General features: G+C 41.3%; 1 protein-coding gene across 2 annotated transcripts in view; it reads left to right on the top strand.

Annotated features, from left to right (window-relative positions):
- Window positions 1-6,526: 6,526 nt before the first annotated feature.
- The window catches only part of ESCO1 (establishment of sister chromatid cohesion N-acetyltransferase 1), a 39,300-nt gene continuing 20,907 nt past the window's right edge, over window positions 6,527-24,919 (top strand). For both annotated transcript variants that reach the window (XR_013961472.1, XM_080685073.1), the window contains exons 1-5: window positions 6,527-7,082; window positions 10,602-10,704; window positions 19,456-19,552; window positions 19,787-21,880; window positions 24,461-24,575. Coding sequence is in view for 1 of the 2 variants with exons in the window: in XM_080685073.1 (XP_080541199.1) it covers window positions 20,363-21,880; window positions 24,461-24,575 (1,633 nt within the window). In the remaining variant the exon portion in view is untranslated. The remainder of the gene's footprint in view (window positions 7,083-10,601; window positions 10,705-19,455; window positions 19,553-19,786; window positions 21,881-24,460; window positions 24,576-24,919) is intronic.

Raw genomic sequence — 24,919 nt, 5'->3', positions numbered from 1 at the left:
ACTCAACATATCAGAAGCATTCAATATAGATACTCCCCTTTTGAAACACCCTCCTTGTTTGGCTTCCAGGATGCCAAGCACACCTGGTTTCATTCCGATCCCACTCTTTTTAGGTCTCAGCTGCCACATCCTCTATTGAGCCATTACATGTTGGTGTGCTTCAGAGATTAGATGTAGTCTCCTTATGGATACTTCCTCCTTTAGCCTAGAACCGAGATGATCTCCTCCAAAACCATGGCTTTAATTTGTATCTTCAAGCCTGAATTTCATCTTTTATCCTCGGAACTCATGAATGTTGTAAAGCAATGCTCATCAAACTTTAATGTGCAGCCCTGGCTAGGTGGCTCATTCGGTTGGAGCCAAAGGTTGCAGGTTCCATTCCCGGTCAGGGCACATACCTAGGTTTTGGATTTGATCCCCAGTTGGGGCGTGTTCGGGAGGCAACTGATGGATGTTTCTCTCCCTCCCTCTTCTCTCTCTCTTCTTCCTTTCTCTAAAATCAACAAAAACAATCCCCAGGCGAGGATTCAACAAACAAACAAAAAACCTCCAAGGACATAAAGACTCGATGAAACTTTAGAATGAAAATTCTGATTCAGTTAGTGTGGAGTCTCAAATTCTGCATTTCTAATGTTAAAGAAAAAAAAACCCACAGGCTCCAAATGCAGTAACTTGTGTTAACAGCCTATAATACCAAACCTAGATTTAATATCTGATATAATTGCAGTTTCAATCTCTGCCAGAAACATAACCTTAGCCAGTGTGGAATTTCTTGTCAAGCACTTAGTCTGCCACCCAGGCTCTCTCCATTCTCCCTGGATAGAAGAGGCAATCTACATGTTAACAACCCCTTCATTTATCTTTCCCCAAAGATGCCCTGGCTTCTTTTCTTTCATTAATAGCTTCCTTGCCCCAACCTGCTTCCATTTTTGTAGCCCTCCTAGTTGCTAAAAAGGATGCTGCCTGATTCATGAGTTGCTTAACAAAGCCAATTAGATCTTCAAATTTACTTGGTTGAATTTTTTTTAACACTAACAAGCCTTCACTTGATGATGACAATTGATTAGCAAGGCTATAATGAACAGTTGTGTGCTGTCTTCTCAACACCTATCCCCTTTTCATCACAACAGTTTCCAGTAATCATCTGTTGATTCATATGGTCCTAAGGAAGCTAGCTCTACTTTTATGTCAATAATCACATTCTATTACTTGTCCACAGTGAGCTTGGGATGTAAACTGATCAATCAAACCTTTGAAGGGGAATAATCTTTCCTTTTGGATATGAATGGAGAGGTAGTTATTGGAAATTCCCTAAGAGAATAACCAATCTTAAGAAAGTTTTGCCAAAACCGGTTTGGCTCAGTGGATGGAGCGTCGGCCTGCGGACTCAAGGGTCCCAGGTTCGATTCCGGTCAAGGGCATGTACCTTGGTTGCGGGCACATCCCCAGTAGGGGGCGTGCAAGAGGCAGCTGATCGATGTTTCTAACTCTCTATCCCTCCTCTCCCTTCCGCTCTGTAAAAAATCAATAAAATATATTAAAAAAAAAAAAAAAAGAAAGTTTTAAGCCCTGGCTGGTGTGGCTCAGTTGGTTGGGTGTCATCCCATATACTGAGAGGTTGCTGGTTCGATTCCACCTCAGGGCACCAGCCTGGGTTTCAGGCTTGATCCCCAGTAGGGGGCGTGTAGGAGGCAGTGACTCATTGTTTCTCCTCCTTCTCCCTCTTTCTCTAAAATCAATAATAAAAAACAAAAACAAAACATATTTTGAAAATAAAAGTTTTAAGAAAACAAAACTGATATTAATGAGCCCCTGGATTAAAAATAGTGACTGCCAAGACCGGTTTGGCTCAGTGGATAGAGCGTCAGCCTGCGGACTGAAGGGTCCCAGGTTCAATTCCGGTCAAGGGCATGTAACTTGGTTGCGGGCACATCCCCAGTAGGAGGTGTGCAGGGGGCAGCTGATCGATGTTTCTCTCTCATCGATGTTTCTAGCTCTCTATCCCTCTTCCTTCCTCTCTGTGAAAAATCAATAAAATATATTAAAAAAATAGTGACAAATGTGGGTGTTCAAATTAAAATGACATGAAATTTAAAAATCAGTCTGGCTGGTGTGGGTTAGTGGTTGAACATTGACTTATAAATCAGGAGGTCACAGTTCAATTCCAGGTCAAGGGTTGTAGGCTCCATCCCCATGAGGGGGCATGCAGAAGTTAGCCAATCAATGATTCTCTCTCATCATTGATATTTCTGTCTCTCTCTCCCTCTACCTTCCTCTCTGAAAAGAAAAAAAAGAATTAAAAATTCAGTTCCTCAACTACAATGATCACATTTTATGTGCTCAGTAGTCATATGTGGCTATGGTTACCCTTCTGGACAGTGCAGATACAGAATATTTCCACCCTCAAACAAAGTTTGATTAGACAGTACTGCTGTGTTAATCCTCATATTTATTTCCTTGTTTGCATTTACTTACTTATTTATTGTCTGACACAAGAATATAAACTGCCTAAGGGAAGGATTTGTATCTGTTCTATTCATTTCTGCATTCCCATCATTTAGAATAGCGCCTTGAACACAATGTGCCCTCAAATATTTGTGAAATAACTGAATATCTCTCCCATTAGAATATATGCTGCATGGCCCAAGTGCCCATTTGTAGATGAGTGGATAAAAAAGCTGTGGTACGCCCTGACCAGTTTGGCTCAGTGGATAGAGCATCGGCCTGTGGATTGAAGGGTCCCAGGTTTGATTCCAGTCAAGGGCATGTACCTTGGTTGCGGGCACATCCCCAGTGGGAGGTGTGCAGGAGGCAGCTGATCGATGTTTCTCTCTCATCGATGTTTCTAACTCTCTATCCCTCTCTCTTCCTCTCTGTAAAAAATCAATAAAATATATTTAAAAAAAAAAGCTGTGGTACATTACATAATAGAATACTACTCAGCCATAAAAAAGAAGGAAATTTTACCTTTTGCAATAGCATAGATAGATGTGGGAAGTACTAAGCTAAGTGAAATAAGTCAGTCAGAGGAAGATTAATACCACATGATTTCACCTATATGTGGAATATAATGAACAAAATTATCTTAGAAACAAACTTATAGCTATCAGAGAGGAAGGGGGAAGGGTACTGAGTGAAAAAGGGGAAGGGATTAAGTAAAAAAAACAAAAACAAAAACAAACCCAAAAACCCCAGAAAAAACCTAATAGACAGACAGCAGTATGGTCATTACCAGAGGAAAATGTGAGTAGAGGGAGGCAGGAAAGGGTACTGGGGGGATAAATGGTGATAGAAAGATACATGACTTGGGGTGGTAAACACACACTACAATATGCAGATGATGTATTATAGAATTGTACACCTGAAACCTACATAATTTTATTAACAAATGTAACACCAATAAATTCAATTAAAAAAAAAGAATGTATGCTGCACCAGGAAAGAGACCTTGTGTGTATTGTTCATTGCAGTATCCCTAGTACTGAGCACAGGTATTATCCTCAAGGCTCTTCCTAATGTGAGCTCTGCCTACCTCTTAATACCTTTCCCCTCAATAGAATTGGAATATTTGAGTTTCAGAAACTCATTAGCTCACTCTCCTCTCCAGACTTTTGTATATTCATGTGGGAACCCCTTTCACATCCCGCGTGGTTCAGGGTTCCTGTTCAGGGTTCGGGTTCTGGAGAAGGCCGCACACAAATGAAAAGAGACTTGGAAAAGTATTAATTTGGGAATATTGGGGGCCAGGCGGGAGCCCAACTCTAGTGGCAGGACTACCCTTTGCTCTGGCCTTGCAATCCCTTTTATTGAGACTATGGGATACGCCCATAACCTTTAGGCAGGAAATTCCAATAACAGAAATTTACATAGGAGAAACAGAGGTGGAGGCTGCTTCAGCTAACAATGTTTCAACTAAACAGTGAGTGATTAAAACATTTAAGGTTGTTGCCAAAACCGGTTTGGCTCAGTGGATAGAGCTTCGGCCTGCAGACTGAAAGGTCCCAGGTTCGATTCCGGTCAAGGGCACGTACCTTGGTTGCGGGTAGGGGATGTGCAGGAGGCAGCTGATCGATGTTTCTCTCTCATCGATGTTTCTAGCTCTCTATACCTCTCCTCTCTCTTCCTCTCTGTAAAAAAAAAAATTAATAAAATACATTTAAAAAAACAAAAAAAAAACATTTAAGGTTGTTGACCAGCCTTCCCAGTTTCCTGTCCACATCTTTCTATTAGTGGGACAATGATTGGTTTCTGGCATATTCAGTTCTTTAACCTAGCTAATACCTACTTATCCCTTCTCTAGTATGTGAGGCCAGCATTATTAGTTGTATGTGTTAGTGGTAGGTGTCCCAGAAGATAGCAAAATGAAATGTCACTTTTAAGTTGATTTATAACAAATGGTTATACTTTTCCTGTTTTTCTTTTATTTTCTTAAATTTATTTATTGATTTCAGAGAGAGGAAGGAAGAGGGAGAGAGATAGAAACATAAATGATGAGAGAGAATAATTGATTGGATGCCTCCTGCATGCCCCCTAATGGGGATTGAGCCCACAACCTGGGCATTTGCCCTTGACAAGAATCGAAACCAGGACCCTTCAGTCCACAGGACGATGTTCTATCCACTAAGCCAAACTGGCTAGGGCTCTTGTTTTTATTTTCTACCTTGAATTTTTTTAGAATTTTTACTCTCATCTTATAAGTCAGTCCCGAATTAAAGTAAAAAAGAGTGATGTAACAAAGAAAAAGCCTTGATTTGCTTCTAGCAGGAGGGTCAGTCCAAAAATAAGACTACCCTATCTTCTGGGAGTTAGTAGGGGTTACATGTTACAGGCATTTAGATTGCTCACAAGAAAGAAAAAGGACAAGGAAATGAGAATGTTATGTATGGGTAAATGCAACTATTCCATTATTAGTTTTTAGAAGTAGATGTTCTAATGATAAGCAAGTGTAGAAAAGTACATTCTGCAGTTTGGAGTCAGGAAGGAAAACAGCTTAAATCCAGGAGATGACATTTTCAATTTTGAGTTACAAGTAGGGACTTTCATTTCTTTGTGTAGTGATTGTGAAAAAGACCATTACAGTTGTATTAAAAATAAATGCACATGATTTCATATGGTCTGACATTTGTAAGGATTCCTATGCTCTTGGTTGTGGCCAATACATGTGGAATACATCACTCAGAAGCAGAGGCCTATTTTGTGGGAATGTAAACTTGTAAATATGGTTTGTGTGTCTGTATGCCAGAATTTGAGTTACTAAAGATAACGTTTGCACACGAAAAGAAATCCCACCAGTTGTCTGACAATCTAAAGGTAAATACAAATATAGACCAGATACTCTGGTAGATAACCAGTTTTAATCAGATTGGCAGTCTATTACTGAGTGTTTTTTTTCTCCGAATTTAAGCCATTTGGCATATGTCATTAAAGTATAATTATCAGGGACTGGAGATTGTAGTGGGAATAACGGGCAGGTTTTTTTTTTTTTTTTTTTTAAATATATTTTATTGATATTTCACAGAGAGGAAGGGAGAGGGATAGAGAGCTAGAAACATCGATGAGAGAGAAACATCGATCAGCTGCCTCCCACACAGCTCCCACTGGGGATGTGCCCACAACCAAGGTACATGCCCTTGACCGGAATCGAACCCGGGACCTTTCAGTCCGCAGGCCGACGCTCTATCCACTGAGCCAAACCGGTTTCGGCACGGGCAGGTTTTTGACAAGAAACATGTTTGATGATGTGGGCAACGGTCTCACCAACCAAGACTATTTTTTGCTTTTGTTTTTAAACCATAGATTCTCGCCAGACTAAACTGACAAGCAGTTCAATATTAAGTTTTGTGGGAAGATGTATTGTTAGAAAAACATCAGGCTTGACAAACTTAGAACACATTTTGGTTGTACTGAGAAAAGGAGGGCCGAAAGGGGAGCTCACCTATGACCCTCCCTTCCAATTCTTAAAGGCAAGAATACCGATTTATCCATCCTCACAGTTCTGCAAATCAGAAAGAGTAGCATAGCAAAGTGTTTAAAAGCAGTGTGGGAACCACGAATCCTGGTGATAGAACACCCTGGATTCTATCTTTAGAGGCTTGGAAGAGCCAAAGCTTTGTTTGAATACCGGCCATGACTAAATCCAGTGGAATATTCTACAATTTCTTGTGGATTCTCGTCTTGTGCTCTGGTTCACAAGGGGGAAAGTGTGCAAGGAGAAGGTGAAGCCCGTCATTTTTTGGAGGCGCTGGAATGCAATGCAGGGGAACGAAAGAGAAGGGTCAATTACCTCCCCTTTTCTTTACCCAGTAAGATGAAAGGCATTTGAATTAGAGGTCGCAGAGAGCAGTACCTACAACCGACATAGGCCCCAGCGGCGACGCGTTTCCAGCACAAACTACCACCGCTGGGGCGTGGGCGGCTTTATTCCAAGAGTCGACCCCGAGAAGTGCAAGCGGCCACCGCCAGGGGGCGCAACCGCTTCCCAGCGAGGCGCCCACCCGCGGTGCGCGCACGCGAGGCCTCCCACCGCGCCTGCGCCTAGGGTGGACGCTGGCTCGCCTTTCCCCGACGCCCCGCCGTCCCGGCCGGAGTGAAAAACTGCGTGACACGCAGCGAGCGTGGCGGCCATCTTCGTCTTCAGAGTACGTCAGCTGAGCCCGTTCGAGCTGAAGAGGAGCGTTGCGCAAGCGCGCCCAATACAGTCGCAGGTAACTCCCATCTGACGGCTGAGGCGTCGCCGTCGCCGCCGGAAGTTTGGCGTTTCTGCGCCGCGGAGGAGACGGCGGACCCGGCAGAAGCAGCTGAGTGTCTCCTGATACCCGGATGTGAGGCGGTCTGCCGGCTCGCGTTGGACCCTCGGCCAGGAGTGAGGAAGGTACACGAGCGCCCCGACCGCCCCGCCGCTAGCTGTCGTGCCGCCTGCGTTTGCATTTCCCTTTTGCCAGCCCCTCTGGAGAGCCGGATCGCTCTCGCCCACCTGTCCCACCCTTGGGTCTTCCTGCCTCGCACGCGTCTTCCTACTCGGCTGGTCCCGCTCCCGGAGCCCCTGAGAGGCAGTGGGCGGCTACGACACGCCGTCGCCTGAGGTAAGCAAACAACCTGCCCGTCTCGGCTGCCCCGTCGCCGCATCACCTGCTGCTGCTTGCTGGGCGGTCAGCGGTAATAAGGGACCATGACCGAGGAATGGGTTAGGCTGAGGCTCCCTAGGCGGCCGCCGGGGTCCAGAGCCCCTAGGTGGCGTGACCTCCTAGGTGGCGTGCAGCCATTGCGGCTACGGGCGGCGTCGGCCCTGTCCCGCAGGTAGCCCGGCCTTGTTTCCGCCCCCCGTGACTTTCCTGCGCGGCGTTTCCCCTGAACCATCGCGGAGCTGCGGGTCCTGCGGCGTCTGCCCTGCGCCGCCGCCGCCCCCCGCTGACCCAGCCTGAGCTGTGAGCACGCCTCTGCAGTCTACCGGGCGGATTGGGGGTCCTGTTTCCACTGCCTTTAGCGTGGAGGGGAGAGGTGGCCCAGGTGCAAGGTCGTAGAGTAGTTCGGTTTGGATATGAGGGTCTGGGCGCAGGTAGACTTCCCCTGGATATAGGTGCAGTAGGGGCCATAATGACATTTATAGAGATAGCTGCGGCAAGAAGGGAATTGGGTCCTCGATTTTTATCATTCATAAAATGATTTGACAACGAGGGTTTGTTTTACTCGGGCAGAATGGGATAGCAAGTCCAAAAATTAGAGAACTCTCCCACTCCAGACTCCCAACCTCCTTGTCACCCCACCCTCACCTCTAAACGTGGAGTTCTGAAAACCCGGCACTTACAGTATGTTCCGGGAGGGGGGAGGCGCCGCGGGGGAGGAGGAAGGCGTTAAAGCGTTGGGCTTTGAGAAGTACTTGTTTTCTGTAGCACTTAGCTGAAATGGGATACTTTCAGCAGGAAGTAATGGCAGCACACAGTATTTAAGTATTATCAAATCATGTTTCAGTAAATAATTGCCTTTTGCTGAAACCAGTAAAAGAATGCTACTTAGTGGAATAGTAAAATGTGTTCCCCCCCCCCCATCTAAGTTAACTTTTTAAAAAACTGGATGAAGCACTGGTCAGTTTGAAACATCCTGGTTGCAGTGAACTTTGCTGTATCCAACCTTTCTTCTGATTTGGCCCTCAGTTTCTGATTTACAAAGGGTCGCAACACCAATGGAACTTTCTTTTAATTTGAGAAACTTAGAAATTCTCACCATGGAATCAGTTATAGGAATAGGATGAAAAGTGCTTTAAAAATGCTTAATTTGGAAGCTGCAAATTCAACTTTACAGCATCTGAGGAAATAAGAAAACAAACACTCGTTTTAGACAGAATGCAGTACTGTTTGTATCCCTTAGGTCAGGTGTGTGCTTTGGAAATACCCTTTTTAGAACAAAACTTGCCCTGGCTTATGAGCTTCTGTCCACTTTAATCATTCCTGGCTGAGGAAAATATGCTGGCATTCCTCATTGATTAGCATTATAATTCTGTAGTGAATAATAATTTTTTAACACCAGCCCAATGCAAGATTTTGTGCTAGGCATTTAAATAGATAAATTGTGCTTCCAAAAGAATTGAAAAAGGACCCTAGTAAATAAATGCCATTAACCCCTTTCCTGGATGGCCCTTTTCAGGTTGGTAATTTATTACAGGAAAAAGCGTATTGTATAAAGAGGTGAATTTTTTTTTTTTTAAATATATATTTTATTGATTTTTTACAGAGAGGAAGGAAGAGGGATAGAGAGTTAGAAACATCGATGAGAGAGAAACATCGATCAGCTGCCTCCTGCACACCTCCTACTGGGGATGTGCCCGCAACCAAGTTACGTGCCCTTGACCGGAATCGAACCTGGGACCTTTCAGTCCGCAGGCCGACGCTCTATCCACTGAGCCAAACCGGTTTTGGCAAGAGGTGAATTTTTAAAAAATATATATTTTTATTGATTTCAGAGAGGAAGTGAGAAAGAGAGATAGAATCATAAATGAGAGCGAATCATTGATCAGCTCCCTCCTGTATGCCCCACACTGGGGATGGAGCCTGCAACCCCAGGCATGTGTCCTGATTGGGAATCAAACCCCAACCTCCTGATTCATAGGTCCATGCCACACCATCTGGGCATGATTAAAATTTGAGTACATTTTATTGAAAAGCACTGTGGGAAATTGGGTATACTCTTAAATTCTTTTTAATCTGTATCCTTTAAATATCTTTTCTGTTGTAAAATGAAAATGTGGGTTTTCTGAAGTGATCATTTTATGTAAAGTTTGAATACTGTGGGTTTTTTTGGGCCCCAATATGATTTCATTAGGATTATAGTAATAAGTTAGCTATGGGTTGTCAGATTAACAGGTTAGAGAATGCGTTTTTGTTTTTGATTGCAAGGTTTTATTTAATACAAAGGTGGTTATTAAGTTGTATAATGCTGGATTAGTGATGATTTAGCATGTATGGCAAATTAAAGTGAAATTGTCCTTAGCATACCTGAACAGGTGATTGACAATTACTGTAGATTTGTGTATTAATTTACCTCTTCTCCAAGGTAGGTGCCAACTGCCAAGTGTTTCTAAATAAAATATTTCTAAATAAAATATTTAGAAATTGAGAGGAAAAGAAGTATGGTTATATAATTCATCAATTTAAAAACTAGGATTTTTAGTGCTAAAGTCATAAAGAAAATTAAGATAGTAATTATTTTTGCTTATACATCTGTAGAGCAGCTGTGGGTTAGGTGCCTTAGTTTAGGCTTAGCTGGGCATCTGTGGGTGTGAGTGGGCTTTGCTTCTCATTGTAGGTTGGGCTTGTCACCTAATTTGGGATTTCCCTCAGTTCTATTCTTTTTTGTTTATTCTGGGGTCTAGGTTGAAAGGGCAGTGTCTACCTGGTGAAACTCTTGTCATAGTGATGGCAGAGGTAGAAGAAGGCAAGCTCTATTGCACAAAGATATTTCAAATCTTTGTTTGCATCATTTCTGCTAACATTCTGTTGGCCAAAGCAGATCAGATGACAAAGGCATGGAGGCAGGGAAATATACTTTGCCCACCATGGGGCCAAAGTAAGGCATGTGGCCAAGCTTAGCATCAGTTGGGAAGGGAGATAAATTCCTTTCATGAAGGTGATTATTTTTGAAGAAGAAAACCCATGTCTATTAAACAGTATAAAATGAGATGATGCCCATATTGCAGCTGTGTAATGTTTTGCATGTAATCATGAAAATTGTCATTAGGCCTGCCCTAGCCCGTTTGGCTTGGTGGATAGAGCGTCGGCCTGCGGACTCAAGGGTCTCAGGTTTGATTCCGGTCAAGGGCGTGTACCTTGGTTGCAGGCACATCCCCAGTAGGGGTGTGTAGGAGGCAGCTGATCGATGTTTCTCTCTCATGGATGTATCTGACTCTCTATCTCTTTCCCTTCCTCTCTGTAAAAAAATCAATAAAATTTTAAAAAAAGAAAATTTTCTTTAGGCCATTGTTTACTTAGTATTGCTTAGTCTAAGTTGTTCTAATATATCAGTTAATAGAAAATACTGTTTTTGTATGCTCATGTTTTTTAATAGATTGTTTTATCTTAGCTATAGGTGTTTTTTTTTTTTTTTTTAAGATTAATTCCTAAACAAATGGGAAGTTATTAGAAGCATCATTCATTAGAAGCATCATCAGTCAACTTAAAGAAAAAAGTGACATGTGATTTCCATTTCAGTAAGGTAAGTGATTTATACTTTTATAACTTGGTGCTTTCCAAGATGATTATTAGTGTATCAAATATACTTTGTATTTTCAGAGAGAAATTTTACTTACATTTTAATTTTTTGACAAGGTTATATGTGTACATAACAAAACATTAAGTGGATATATAGTGAAAAGTAAGCTTTTTTCTCACTCCTGACACTTGGTCCCATAGTTCTTTTATATTTATACTAGTGGCCCGGGGCACAAAATTCATGCACGGGGGCATGGGGGATTCCCTCAGCCCAGCCTGCATGCTCTACAATCGGACCTCCCTCTTGCAATCTGGGACTGCTGGCTCCTAACTGCTCACCTGCCTGCCTGCCTGCCTGATTGCCCCTCACCTCTCTGCCTGCCTGATCGCACCCAACTGCTCTCCCCTGCCGCCAGCCTGATCTCACCCCCAGCTGCCTCTGCCTGCCTGATCACCCCCAACGGCCCTCCCCTCCTGGCCTGATCTCACCCCCAATGGCCCTCCCCTGTTGACCTGATCTTGCCCCTAACTGCTCTCCCCTGCTGGCCTGATTGCCCCTAACAGCCTCTGCATTGGCCCCCACCACCATGGCTTTGTCTGGAAGGAAGTCGGACATCCAGAAGATGGCCGGTCGACCCAGTCTAATTAGCATATTACCCTTTTAGTAGTATAGATTATATAGGATAGGATTGCTTAAGTGGGAGGGAAAGGCTTTTTTCATCAGGAGGAGATGCTCTTGGCAGACAAAAATACATAATCCCTATATCTGGACTGATAGCCAGCCATATGCACTATACTGCCAAACTGGTCATTAAAAATTGAACTGCTTTCTTACACCTTACACCAAACAGCTGTTACCCTTAAAACCCCTTCTCAGCCCCCACCTTAGGTTCTGCCTTCACAGTTCACCCAGATTAGGTTCTGATTGGTCAGTTTCTGTGCCAGTCAGCATCAAAAGCTCCACCTCCTAGGCACCCATTGGCTCCTCACACTTCACCCAGATTTGGTTCTGATTGGTTGGTTTCTATGCCAGTCAGCATCTCTGGGCCTATCAGTCAGCCTGATCAGAGAGGTGGGGCTGATCAGCCTCAGCGGTGACCCAAGAGAGAGAGGCAAGGGCTGATCAACAGCTGCCACATAGGCTATGGATCAGACCCAGCTTCGCTCTCTCCAGGCCTCTGTTTGGGCCTGATCTGCAGCCCTCTCGGCAGTCAGTGCTGGGTTCCCACAGCAACCCAGCACTGACTTCCGGTCGGTCGAGCCTTTGCTTGTTTTGGATGTTACAGACCCTGGGTTTTTATATATTAGGATTATTCTGTTATCACATTAGCTATCTCTATTTTTTCTGTGAATATAGTATGTATTAATTTTTGCTGCTTTTGCCAGTATTTTTCCCCAGTTTTGACTCTCAAACTTGGTTTCTGAATTTTGTGACAAGACTTGAAAGCCTTTCCCTTTCTCTCACGCACTGTTTTTATGGTTTAACTTTTAATGATTACATTTTTCCTGGACATCACCTCACTGTTTAAAAAAATGTTGATTTTAGGGAGGGAGACAGAAAGAGAGAGAGAGAAGCGTTGATATGAGAGAGATGCATCGATCAGTTGCCTTCTGAGATTGAACCCAGGACCTCTGGTGCACTGGACGACACTCCAACCATCTGAGCCACACCAGCCAGGGCCATTACCTCACTCTTTTTTTTTTTTTTTTTATTTCTTTTTTTTTTTTTTTTTTTTTAATATATTTTATTGATATTTTACAGAGAGGAAGGGAGAGGGATAGAGAGCTAGAAACATCGATGAGAGAGAAACATCGATTAGCTGCCTCCTGCACACCTCCCACTGGGGATGTGCCCGCAACCAAGGTACATGCCCTTGACCGGAATCGAACTCGGGACCCTTCAGTCCGCAGGCCGATGCTCTATCCACTGAGCCAAACCGGTTTCGGCACCTCACTCTTAAACCAAAATTACCCAGATGGTTACCTGGTTGTCTCAACACCAATTGTTCAGTAATCATTTCTTCATTAATATGAAATTAATACCAACTATATATGTACTAAATTTCCTTAAGCGTTTTGAGTCTGTTTTTGGAGTCTCTTTTCCATTAGTCTCTTACTGATATGTTGGAGCTAAATTGTTAAATATTTCAGTATCAACAAGCACAAGTCTACACCCTATTACTTTTTAAAAAATACATATTTTTATTTCAGAGAGGAAGGGAGAGGGAGAGATAGAAATATTAATGATGAGAGACAATTATTGATTGGCTGCCTCCTGCATGCCCCCTACTGGGGATCGAGCCCACAATGGCTATACTGGGAATCAAGAATGGCTATACTAGTATATAGCCCTAGCCAGTTTGGCTCAGTGGATAGAGCATCTGAGGACTGAAGGGCCCTGGGTTCGATTCTGGTCAAGGGCACATGCCCGAGTTGCTGGCTCAGTTCCTGTGTGGGGTGTGTAGGAGGCAGCCAATCAATGATTCTCTCTCATTGATTTTTCTCGCTCTCCCTCTCTGAAATCAATAAAAATATATATTAAAAAAAAACAGTGTTATATAAAGTTCTATTATCTAACTTATTCATGTGAAAGTCAATAAGGGCATATCTATAATAATCTATAATAATAAAAGCATAATATGCTAATAAGACTGGACGTTCTTCCAGACGAAGCTGGGGCTGCGAGGGAAGCCCGGGTCCCGGATGCTGGAGGGAAGCCAGTGCTGGCAGCTGGGGGAAGGAAGGCCTACTCTTGCATGAATTTCGTGCATCGGGCCTCTAGTGCATATATATATATTTACTTCTGAACTTTTAGTTGTAGAAAAAATGTTTTGCATTCTTAACTGTTTTTAGTGCTTTTTCTCTGTTTTCTAAAACCCCAAGTACTAGACTATTGGACATTCATTGATGGTGCTTTAATTTTCTTACCTTTTGTCTATTTGCCATCCCAGTCTTTTTGTTCTACTTTATAGGAAATCTTATCTTTATCTTGTAATATTTCTGTTGATTTTTAAATTTCTTTTGTGTTATTTTTAATATTAAAGACATTCTTTTTGTAGTGTGAATGTTTTTGTGTATTTATTTCGTGGGCAAATTAGCTATTTTTAATTTGTTCCTTCTAAGCTACTTGCTTTCTGTTTTTTCATTTTAAGGTTTTCTTCACGTATGTGGAGATTCTTGTTTATCTACTCATGGTTACAATTGAGATACTAAAAACTATTGTATACTGTCTGTGTTGGAATGGTGGGTGGGCTGGAAGTCTGATTATAGGTTGAGTGTGTGTATGTGTGTGTGTCTTTTTTTTTTTTTTGCTTTAAGTTTTATTTAAAAATAAATAATTTTTAATTTTCAATTAAATTGATGTAAAATACTTCATTAGTTTCAGGTGTACACCCAGTGATTAGATATTATATAACTAAGTGATCACCCCAAAAAGTCTAGTACCTGTCTGACACTTTACCTAGTTATTGTAGCATTATTGACTACATTCCCTATGCTGTACTTTACTTCCTCATGACTATTCTGTGATGAACAATTTGTTCTTTATCCCTTCACTTATCCCTCCTACCATCTTCCCATCTGCAACAGTCAAAATGTTCTTTGTATTTATGAGTCTTTCTGTTCTGCTTGTTTGTTTATTTTGTTTTTTTTTAGAGTCCACAGATAAGTGAAATCATACGGTATTTGTCTTCCTCTGTCTGACTTACTTCACTTAGCACAATACCCTTTAGGTCCATCCAACATTTTTTGTAATACTGGTTTAGTGGTAACGAACTTCCTTAGCTTTTTTTGTCTGGGAAGCTCTTTATATAGAGTAATCTTGGTTGTAGTTTCTTGCATTTTCCATCACTGAATATTTCTTGTCTATTCCTTCTGGCCTGCAAAGTCTCTGTTGAGAGATCAGCTTATGTGTCTACTTCCTTCACCAGATTAGGGATGTTTTCCATCATTTTTGACATAGGTTTTCAATTTCTTGGTCTCTTCTCCTTTTGGCACCCTCATGATGTGAATGTTGGTATGCTTGAAGTTGGCCCAGCGGCTCCTTATACTATTCTCCTTTTTTTTTTTTTTTTTTGATTCTTTTTTCCTTTTTGCTGTTCTAATTTCTGTTTCCTTATATTCCAAATCTCTGATTTGATCCTCTGCTTCATCTACTTTACTGTTGATTCCCTGTAATGTAGTCTTCATTTCAGTTAATGTGCTCTTCATTTCTTACTGGTTCTTTTTTATGCTTTCTAGTTCTAATTTTATATTTCTTAGCTTATTGTTGAAGTTCTCACTAAGGTCATCTACTCTTCTCCTAAATTCATTCGGCATCTTTTGTTTTTTAAATATATTTTTATTGATTTCAGAGAGGAAAAAAGAGGGAGAGATAGAAACATTAGTGATGAGAGAGAATTACTGATTGGCTGCCTTCTGCATGCCCCACACTGGGGAATTGAGCCTACAACCAGGGCATGTGCCCTCTCTGGGAATCGAACCGTGACCTCCTGCTTCATAGGTCGATGCTCAACCACTGAGCTATGCTGGCTGGGCATCATTCAGCATCTTTATAACGAGTGTTTTGAACTCTGCATCTGTAATATTATTTGTCTCCATTTTGTGAAGTCCTTTTTCTGGAGTTGAGTTCTGTGCTTTCATTTGGGATATGTTTCTTCGCCTCCCTGTGTTTGTTTCTATGTATTAGATAGAGCTGTTTCATCACCTCGGCTTGGTAGAGTGGCCTGTGTGGTAGGTATCCTATAGTATCCAGTGGCACATCCTTCCTGTTCACTGGAGCTGAGCACCCAGGTACACCCCCTGTGTGGGCTGTGTATACCCTCCTGTTGTGTTGAGCCTTTATTGCTGTTGGTACTTCAGTGGGAGTAATTTATTCCCAGACCACTGCCACTGTGGAAGATCAGCTGTGCAGGGGCATACCCTATGGAGCAGGACTTAACATCAGCTGGGCTCTGGTGCCCACTGTCTGCCCCTTGAGTGTTTTGATTATAGGAGAAGGTTCTGTGTGGTCTGAAGCTGTCTTTTGGACCTTCTAGGAGGTGCAGGTCAAGGTCAGCCACCACCTGTTCCCTGAGAGGGACACCTGGCATGAGCTACAAAGCAATCTGCAGATGACTGCTACTTGTGCTGGGCTTGGAGGTGCTCAGGAGAGGCCAAGCTGTGAACCAAGGCCAGCTGCTGCTAGTGCCAGGCCTGGTGCCATTTAGCAAGAGGTACAGGGCAAGCCGAGGCCAGATGCTGCTTGCTTGAGAGATTTTAGGAGTCTGAAAATGAGCCAAGACAGGCTGTTTGTATTGAAAAGCTAATCAATGAAAATGGCTTGGGTTGGACCTGCAAATTGGGTGGGGTATTTTCTCAGGGAATCACTAGGTCAGGTCTAACAGCCTTAGCCAGGTTGATGGAGACTCCCCTACCAGCTCTGTCGGGGTAGGTCCAGAAAAGGAATTAAGGCCTCTGTGAGCACTTCTGTTTGGAAGAAAGCAGCCTCTCCGGCCTTCATTCTGATGTCAGATAATTTACTTCCTCCCCGCTGCCCCATTGTAGGAGCTCAGAGCAAGTGAATCTGAGTCTGTGCATTTAAGAGGAACTCCTGAGTCTCCAGCCGTCCTCTGGCTCATTCAGCCACTAACCCTGCTGGTTTTTATAGCCAGAAGTTATGGGGATTTCTCTTCCTGGCCTGGAACTCTGGGTGGGGGGCCTGGTGTGGGTGTAGGGCCAGTCTGTTCAGTGTCTCCACCCCTCCTACCAGTCTCAGTGTGGCTTCTTTCCTTTTTTTTTTTTTTTTGTGGGGTGTGGAGGTGATGTTAAGCTATACTCTTGTTGGCTAGGGTACTTTTTCTTTAACATTTAAAATAATATATTTTATTGATTTTTTTTACAGAGAGGAAGGGAGAGGGATAGAGAGTTAGAAACATTGATCAGCTGCCTCCTGCACACCCCCTACTGGGGATGTGCCTGCAACCAAGGTACATGCCCTTGACCGGAATCGAACCTGGGACTTTTCAGTCCATAGGCCGACACTCTATCCACTGAGCCAAACAGGTTAGGGCTTGGCTAGGGTACTTTAAAACTTTTTTTTTTTTTAATTGATTTGAGAGAGAGAAACATCGATTTGTTGTTCAACTTATTTATGCACTCATCAGTTGATTTTTGTATGTACCCTGACTGGGTATCAAACTGGTAACCTTGATGTATTGGGACAACAGGTCTAACCAACTTAGCTATCTGGTCAGGGTTAACATGACTTTTTCCTTATATCCTTAGTTGTAGGCCTTCTGTTCAGCTAGACTTCAGGCCCCTCTGAATGATGGTTGTTCTGTTGTAACCTTGATGTGGTTGTGGGAGGATTTGAGTACTGTGTTTACCTATGCCACCATCTTGACTGGTGTGCGTGTGTGTGTGTGTGTATGTATGTATATATGTGTATGTGTCTGACTGTTGGCCTTATTGGTATTTTTTTAGGTCTTTTCTCTAGACTTGTCAAATTCATTAGAAAATAATCTTTCAGTTTTCTTTGTAGAAGGCATAGGCTTGACTGCTGTTCTCTAGGAGTCTCTGAGTAGGCAAAGAGGGTGAAGGGAGTGGGTTTTACCAATCAGTATATGAACTACTTATTTTCTTTCTTTAAAAAAAATATATTTTACTGATTTTTTTACAGAGAGGAAGGGAGAGGGATAGAGAGTTAGAAACATCGATGAGAGAGAAACATCGATCAGCTGCCTCCTGCACACCCCCTACTGGGGACATGCCCGCAACTAAGGTACATGCCCTTGACCGGAATCGAACCTGGGACCTTTCAGTCCGCAGGCTGACGCTCTACCACTGAGCCAAACTGGTTTTGGCTACTTATTTTCTTTGTTGTCACTTTTTTACTTCTTGCTTCATCTGTGACTATAGAGCCCCCAGATGAAAAGCCTTTTGTTTTACTCTGGCCAGAGATTTATACCTCATGTCTTCAGGGAGTGATGCAGGGCAGTCTTCTGGGTGCCTGTAACTGGAAAGGCAGTCTTGCAATCTTTTAATTTTTTTTGAGTCCCATTTTTATCCCCATCTCCTATGGAGCCTGGTATTGCCAGGTCCTGAATCTGGAGGGATTCTGTGGTTTATGTAGTTCTGCTGCTTATCATTTTCTCTTTTCCTTCGGATTTATGAGTTCATCTTATTTTATTCTAGTGCATTTTTGTAGGTTTTACATGAGAGTAGAGGTTAATGTGTGTTTAAATTTGCCTTCTTCTTAAAATATGGGGAAATCTCAGAAGTAACCTATTTTACTTTTGTGAATTGATTTTAGAGAAAGAGGAAGGGAGAGAGTGAGAGAGAAACATCAATGAGAGAGAGAAACATTGATTGGTTGCCTCCTGTACGTTTCCCCACTGGGAATTGAATCCACAACTTGGGTATGTGCCCTGACCAGGAATTGAACCTGAGACCCTTTGGTGCTTGGGATGAAGCTCCAACTAACTCAGCCACACTGGCCAGGACTAAATTTGCCTTTTTTAAAAAAAAAAATATTATTTATTTATTTTTTTTCTTTTTCTTTTTTTTAATTGTTTGAAGTATTACAAATAGTAGTACATATGTCTCTTTTTTTCCCATTGACCTCCCCCCGGCCTCTCCTTCCCCACAGTACATGCCTTTACTTGTCCCCCCACCCCCAGTGTCTTATATCCATTGGTTATGCTTATATGCATGCGCACAAGTCCTTCGGTTGATCTCTTACAGCCCCGCCCCCCAACCTCCTCTGCCTTCCCGCTGTAGTTTGACAGTCTGTTCAATGCTTCTTTGCCTCTGTATCTATTTCCCCCCCTTTTCTTTCCTTTAAAAATTCTTGCCTCTGCAGACTAGAAATAAACGTATAATAACAAAAAATGTTTGAGTCCCAATTTCAATGTCCAACAGTTCTGATTCCCCGTTTCAATGTCAAACAGTGCCTTAAGTGTACATGTCAGCAATGATATCTGGATGGTGGGCACTAAATTTGCCTTTTTAACTGTCATTGTTTTTCTATGTATAGAGTTACTTATGCAGCACTGCTTTTCCTCACAATAGGATTTTATTTTACCAGTTTTTTAAAAATTATATTTTTATTGATTTCAGAAAGGAAGGGAGAGAAAGAAACATCAATGATGAGAGAGAACCACTGATCCTGCTGCAGGCCCCCACACTGGGGATCAAGCCTGCAACCTAGGCATATGCCCCTACTGGAAACCGAACTGTGATTTCCTGGTTCATAGGTTGACGTTCAACCACTGAACTATGCTGGCTTGGCCTACATTACCAGTTTAACACATATGCACATTTAACCATTTCTTTTTTGTATTAAGACTTTTTTTCCTGCAATATAGAATTGATGCTTGCTATTCTGTTAGATGCATGTAACATTGTTCACTTGATGTTAGAAATACTGAAATTATGCTGTGTATAAAGTAAGCTCTGAAGCAGGGGTCCTCAAACTACGGCCCGCGGGGCCACATGCGGCCTGCCGAGGACATTTTTCCGGCCCGCCGGGTGCCACTGCCTGTCCTGCTTAGCAGCCGACTCGTCCCGGGCCCGCAGTGCGTATAGGAATTTGTTCATAGTTTTTTTTTTAAACTATAGTCCGGCCCTCCAATGGTCTGAGGGACAGTGAACTGGCCCCCTGTTTAAAAAGTTTGCTCTGAAGACTAATGTTAGGACAGGGTAAAATTATGGATTGTGATATTTGATGGGAGGGGAATGAATGATTACATTTTTTCTCTGTATCTTTTTCTTGTAGGTGCTATGTAATGTGTTGATATATAAGGAATGATTTTGTCAAATTTTCATGAGTTATGGTGGCTGAAAGATCAGTTTTGTCTTGTGGGAACAGAAGTGTAAGTAACCCCAAGTAAATTAATTTTCAACATCTATGCATATTATGTAAGGCACATTATTGATTATTCATAAGAATGTACTTGGGATACTTTATTCTTTTAGCCTTAATTATACAGCCTAAATAATTCAAAAGGAGAAGTTAGATTTTATGTAAATAAAGATTATTTCTGTCTAGTATTAGCGTTGCTTTATTTCTTGGATTGTATAAAATTTATTATTTTTTAATTTTTCAGAAATGGCAGCACAAAAGGAAATCTATGTTAATGAAATATTTTATTAAACGAAAGAGGTTATATAAGAACTTTAAACCAACAGACTCAGCAAATAAGGGAAGACATGTTTCAAATGAATCAAAGTGCAATATCTCTAGACTCCAGAAGAAAAAAGTTTTCAAAAACTTTGTCAAAACAGAGAGGTCAGTGATAAATAACTCCTCCAGTAATAGGGCCGACCTGAAATCCAATATTAAATGAAAAATTTTTAAAACAGATTCAGTCTGAATTAAGTATCTTTCACAAAAAGTTCTAAAAATATCAAATTAGAATTAAATTGTCTTCAAATTTCTATTGCCTTGCTTAAAGTAAAGCAGATATCTTTTAGCCTTCATGCAAGCTTTTATCATGTTCTAGGGATGACAGAAACCTTACTTGAAGCAAACTAGTATTTTTGTTGAAATGTGTATCGGCATCAAAGTCATTTTTTAAGATCTGCTCCTCAGTAATAATACTGGACATTCAGCATTCGCACCTACCAGGATACAAAAATCCTCTCAGAAGCCACTCAGTAAAGGAGGACTTGATTCAGGAACAATGTCCATTCAGGAGAAATCAAAAGAAAATTCCTCCAATGTTATTAAAAAATGTGATGATAAGAATTTAGAAGCACAAATTCAAGGTTCTGAAAAGAATCTAGCAAAGAAATCAGGTCCAAAGCAAGCTATAAAATCAATGGTTAAAGCTTCTAGTGAAAGTAAAATAAATCAGCCTGAATTAGGGACATGTATGAGTACAAGGTCAGCAAAGGCAGCATCCAATGATGAAAAAGCTAGTAAGTCCGTTAATAAAAATATGGCGACTCTGAAGGGGCATTCTCAAGAATCTACAAAAAAGAAATCTCAGAAAAAATCAGTGCATGAAACCCCTAAATCAAATGAACAGCCTAACCGGAGATCACAAAGACTACAGCAACTTACGGAGGTTTCAACAAGGTCTCTGCGGAGTAGAGAAATCCAGGGTCAAGTTCAAGCAGTTAAACAGAGTTTGCCCCCAGCAAGAAGAGAGTACTCTAGCAATACTCAGAATAAATCTAATAAAGTTAAAACAAGTCAAAAACATGTGAAAAGAAAAGTACTGGAAATAAAATCTGACTCTAAAGAGGATGGAAATCCAGTTATTAATGAAGTAGTAAATTCCCCAAAAGGAAAAAAACGCAAAGTAGAACATCAGTCAACTTCTGCTTGTAGTTCTCAGTGCATGAAAGCATCTGAAAACTGTCTTCAGAAGAATATTAGAAAAGAGGAAACAAAATCTGTGCCTGTAACTTCTGAGATAAAAAGATCAAATATGGCTACTACAGTGGTCTCTAAAAAAAATGAGATGAAGAAGTCTGTTCATTCACAAGTGAATACTAGTGCAAAACTCTCCAAAAGTTCACAGCCATCAGTGCCTGAACAAAGTATAGATAATGAGCAAGCAGGAAAGAATAAACGTAGCATTCTCCAGCTCTGTGAGGAAATTGCTGGTGAAATCGAGTCAGATACTGTAGAGGTAAAAAAGGAATCTTTACAAACGGAAAGTGTAAAGGAGGAGAAGCCTACAGAAATAAAATTGGAAAAGGCTGATATTGAAAGACAAATACTTCATCAAAAGGAAACAAATCAGGATGTTCAGTGTAATCGTTTCTTCCCTAGTAGAAAAACAAAGCCTGTGAAATGTGTATTAAATGGAATAAACAGCTCAACTAAAAAGAACTCCAATTGGACTAAAATTAAACTCTCAAAGTTTAACTCTGTGCAGCAAAATAAGTTGGACTCTCAAGTTCCCCCTAAATTGGGCTTAGTACGAACTAGTTTTTCACTACCAGCATTAGAAATGCCTCATCCAGTGACTCAAAGTACATTTTTAGGGACAAAACCACATGATAAAAATATAGCTTGCCAGCAGGAAGAAATTAATTCTGAAGAAGTTAGAAGTAGTGATATTACAGTTGAAATTAAAGCCACAAAAAGAGCTCCTGAAAATTGTCATTTGGATAATCAGATAAAACCACCTCCTGACTCACCATTGGATAACCAGATGAAAGATTCTTTTGAATCAACACCAGATAAGGTAATATATTTTCATTATGTACAATAGAATTGGCTGAGTACTTTTTTTTTTTTTAATATATTTTGATATTTTATAGAGAGGAAGGGAGAGGGATAGAGAGCTAGAAACATCGATCAGCTGCCTCCTGCACACCTCCCACTGGGGATGTGCCCGCAACCAAGGTACATGCACTTGACCGGAATCGAACCTGGGACCCTTCAGTCCGCAGACCGACGCTCTATCCACTGAGCCAAACGGGTTTCGGCAGGCTGAGTACTTTTTATTTTTTTTATTTTTTAAATATATTTTATTGATATTTCACAGAGAGGAAGGGAGAGGGATAGAGAGCTAGAAACATTGATGAGAGAGAAACATCGATCAGCTGCCTCCTGCACACCTCCCACTGAGGATGTGCCAGCAACCCAGGTACATGCCCTTGACCGGAATCGAACCCGGGACCTTTCAGTCCGCAGGCCGACGCTCTATCCACTGAGCCAAACCGGTTTCGGCAGGCTGAGTACTTTTTAATAAGAAATAAGTCTTTACAATATATTTTATCTTACAAATCATAAAAGACTGAAGAGTCATTTGTTTTATTAACCCAATCTTGTGGTGAGTGATAGAACTCTAGCTGTCTCACATTTACATGAATGTTTCATTGTTTCCTCATTTCCACATTTCGTTTTTATTTTTTAAATATATTTTTATTGATTTCAGAGAGGAAGGGAGAAGGAGAGAGATAGAAACATCAATGATGAGAGAGAATCATTGATTGGCTGCCTCCTACATGCCCCCTACTGGGGATCGAGCCCACAACTCGGAATGTGCCCTTGTCTGGAATCAAACCTGGAACCTGTCAGTCCTCAGGCCAACACTCTATCCACTAAAACAAACTGGCTAGGGTGCATTTATTTTTATCTGAAGCATAAACCAGTTGAATTTTAGCTTTTAATTTTTTTAATTTTGTTTTTAATTTTTCTGACTTTTCAATGAAAAAAAAGTTCATCTTTTTCAAAAACATAATGTTAAAAAATATTGCACATTCATTGTAACAATCTCAATACAGATAGATATATACATGCTCAGGAAGTTAACTGGTTTCCTTTTTATTTCCATTTCTCTGAGATAGCTAATGTTGATAAGAGATTGGAGTGTTTTCTTTTGGAAGGTATCCAGTATCTGCTTTGGCAAAGTTCTGACTTACGGGCTCTTAGGGATACAGAGATAAATATAATAATGATTTTTGCCCTTAAGAATTATAGGAGATGAACCAAAAATAATATTAAAAATAGGAAGTGATAAGGGCATGAACAGGTAGATATGAAGTAGATGGAGAATTGTTCCAAATTTGGGGGAAGGGGATGGGAAAGCTTGGAAAAGGCTTTATTGAAGAGGTTAATATTTAAGTAATGAGTTGAGTGTATACAGAAAGAAAGGTGTTCTAGATTAGCACTATCCAGGAGAAATATAATGTGAACCACATATATCTTTAAAATTTTCTGGTAGCTTTAAGAAAGAAAAGAGAAACTGATAAAATTACTATATTTTATTTATTCTGTCATCTATATATATAAAAGGCTACTGTGCAAAATGTCCCCTCGGGAGTTCGACTGGGAGATTGATCACTCACTGTGATGCGCACTGACCACCAGAGGGCAGATGCTCAATGCCGGAGCTGCCGAGCTGCAGTGACTTGGCAGTGGTGGTTCTTGGGTGACGCACCCTGAAACCAGAGAGGAAAGAACCCCATTCCTCACGGGGCTGTGTGATTCCACCTTCAGCTGTGGGTTATGTTGTTGCTGGGGCTCTGTCACCCCGAATCTGGTTTACTGCACACTTGCATTTGCGTTCCACACCCTGTATGACAGCAACTTTGGAGAGTGCCCTCTGGCATTCCAGGACCCCTCCGGGGATGTCTGAGAGCCAGTTTCGGCCTGATCCCGGCAGGCCAGGCTAAGGGACCCCCACCTGCCAGAGGGGCCCCTACTCAGCAGACGCTGGGGAGGGACCGTGGGAGGTTGGCTCCAGGATGTGTCTGGCCCATCTCACCCAGTCCTGCCCTGCTGGCCACTTTCTAATTAATTTCCTTCCAATGTGCATGAATCTGTGTACCAGGTCACTAGTATAAATATTCTATCATTTTGACATACAATCAGTTTTAAAAATTGTGATATTTTACCTTTTTTTTTGTACTAACTGTTAAAAATCCAGTGTGTGATTTACATTTATAACATCTCAATTCAGTCTACTAACTGCATTTTAAGTGCTTAATAGTCAAATGTGGCAGTGGCTACTGTATTGGGCAAAATTTAGGTAGATAAAACTCAGAAAAAATATCGAGCCAAGCAAATATGGAATATACTGTGGGAGAAGTAAGTTTTTCAGTGTAGCATGAAGGGGAATAATGGGAGCTGATGCTGGCAGGATAGCTTGTGGGGAGGTCATGAAGAGATTTTTAAGGCATGTCTAGATGAATTACTACAAATAAAAAGAATTATCTTAAATTTACTTAGTATGCTAAGATTCACTAAAAGTGTTTTAGGATATGACTCAAAAGATTGATATAAAAGCACATATTAACATTTTGAATTATGTGTTCAGAATTTCAGCCTGCATTTGGAATCTAAACTGGAAAACAATCTAGTAGAAAATAACACTACTGCTTCAACTCTGCTCAGTCAAGCAAAAATTGATACAGGGGAGAGTAAATTTCCAGGTAACACTTTGAAAATATTACTTGGATTTCACAATGTTCAGAGATATTTTTTTAATGTCAGTATAACGGGAAACCATATAAACTACCTGTTAAAGCTAGGCCTGTTAAACCCTTCTTAACCATTACTTAATGTTTTTCAAAAGTGTGATCATCAATTGCTTCTGTTGATTGACCTATTTAAAAAACTTAGGTGTGATTCTTTGACTCCCTACCAAAAATTCTTTTATTTTAAATCTTTTGTTTTGTTTGTGACTTACTCTCTGGAGAAATGGTACCTAATGAATTGGCTGTTTCCTGCATGCCCCCTACTGAGGATCAAGCAACCTAGGCTTGTTCCCTAGCAG

This window comes from Plecotus auritus (assembly GCF_963455305.1).
Source record: "Plecotus auritus genome assembly, chromosome: 8".
Lineage (NCBI taxonomy): Eukaryota > Metazoa > Chordata > Mammalia > Chiroptera > Vespertilionidae > Plecotus > Plecotus auritus.
This window is presented reverse-complemented; position numbering and strand designations above follow the sequence as displayed.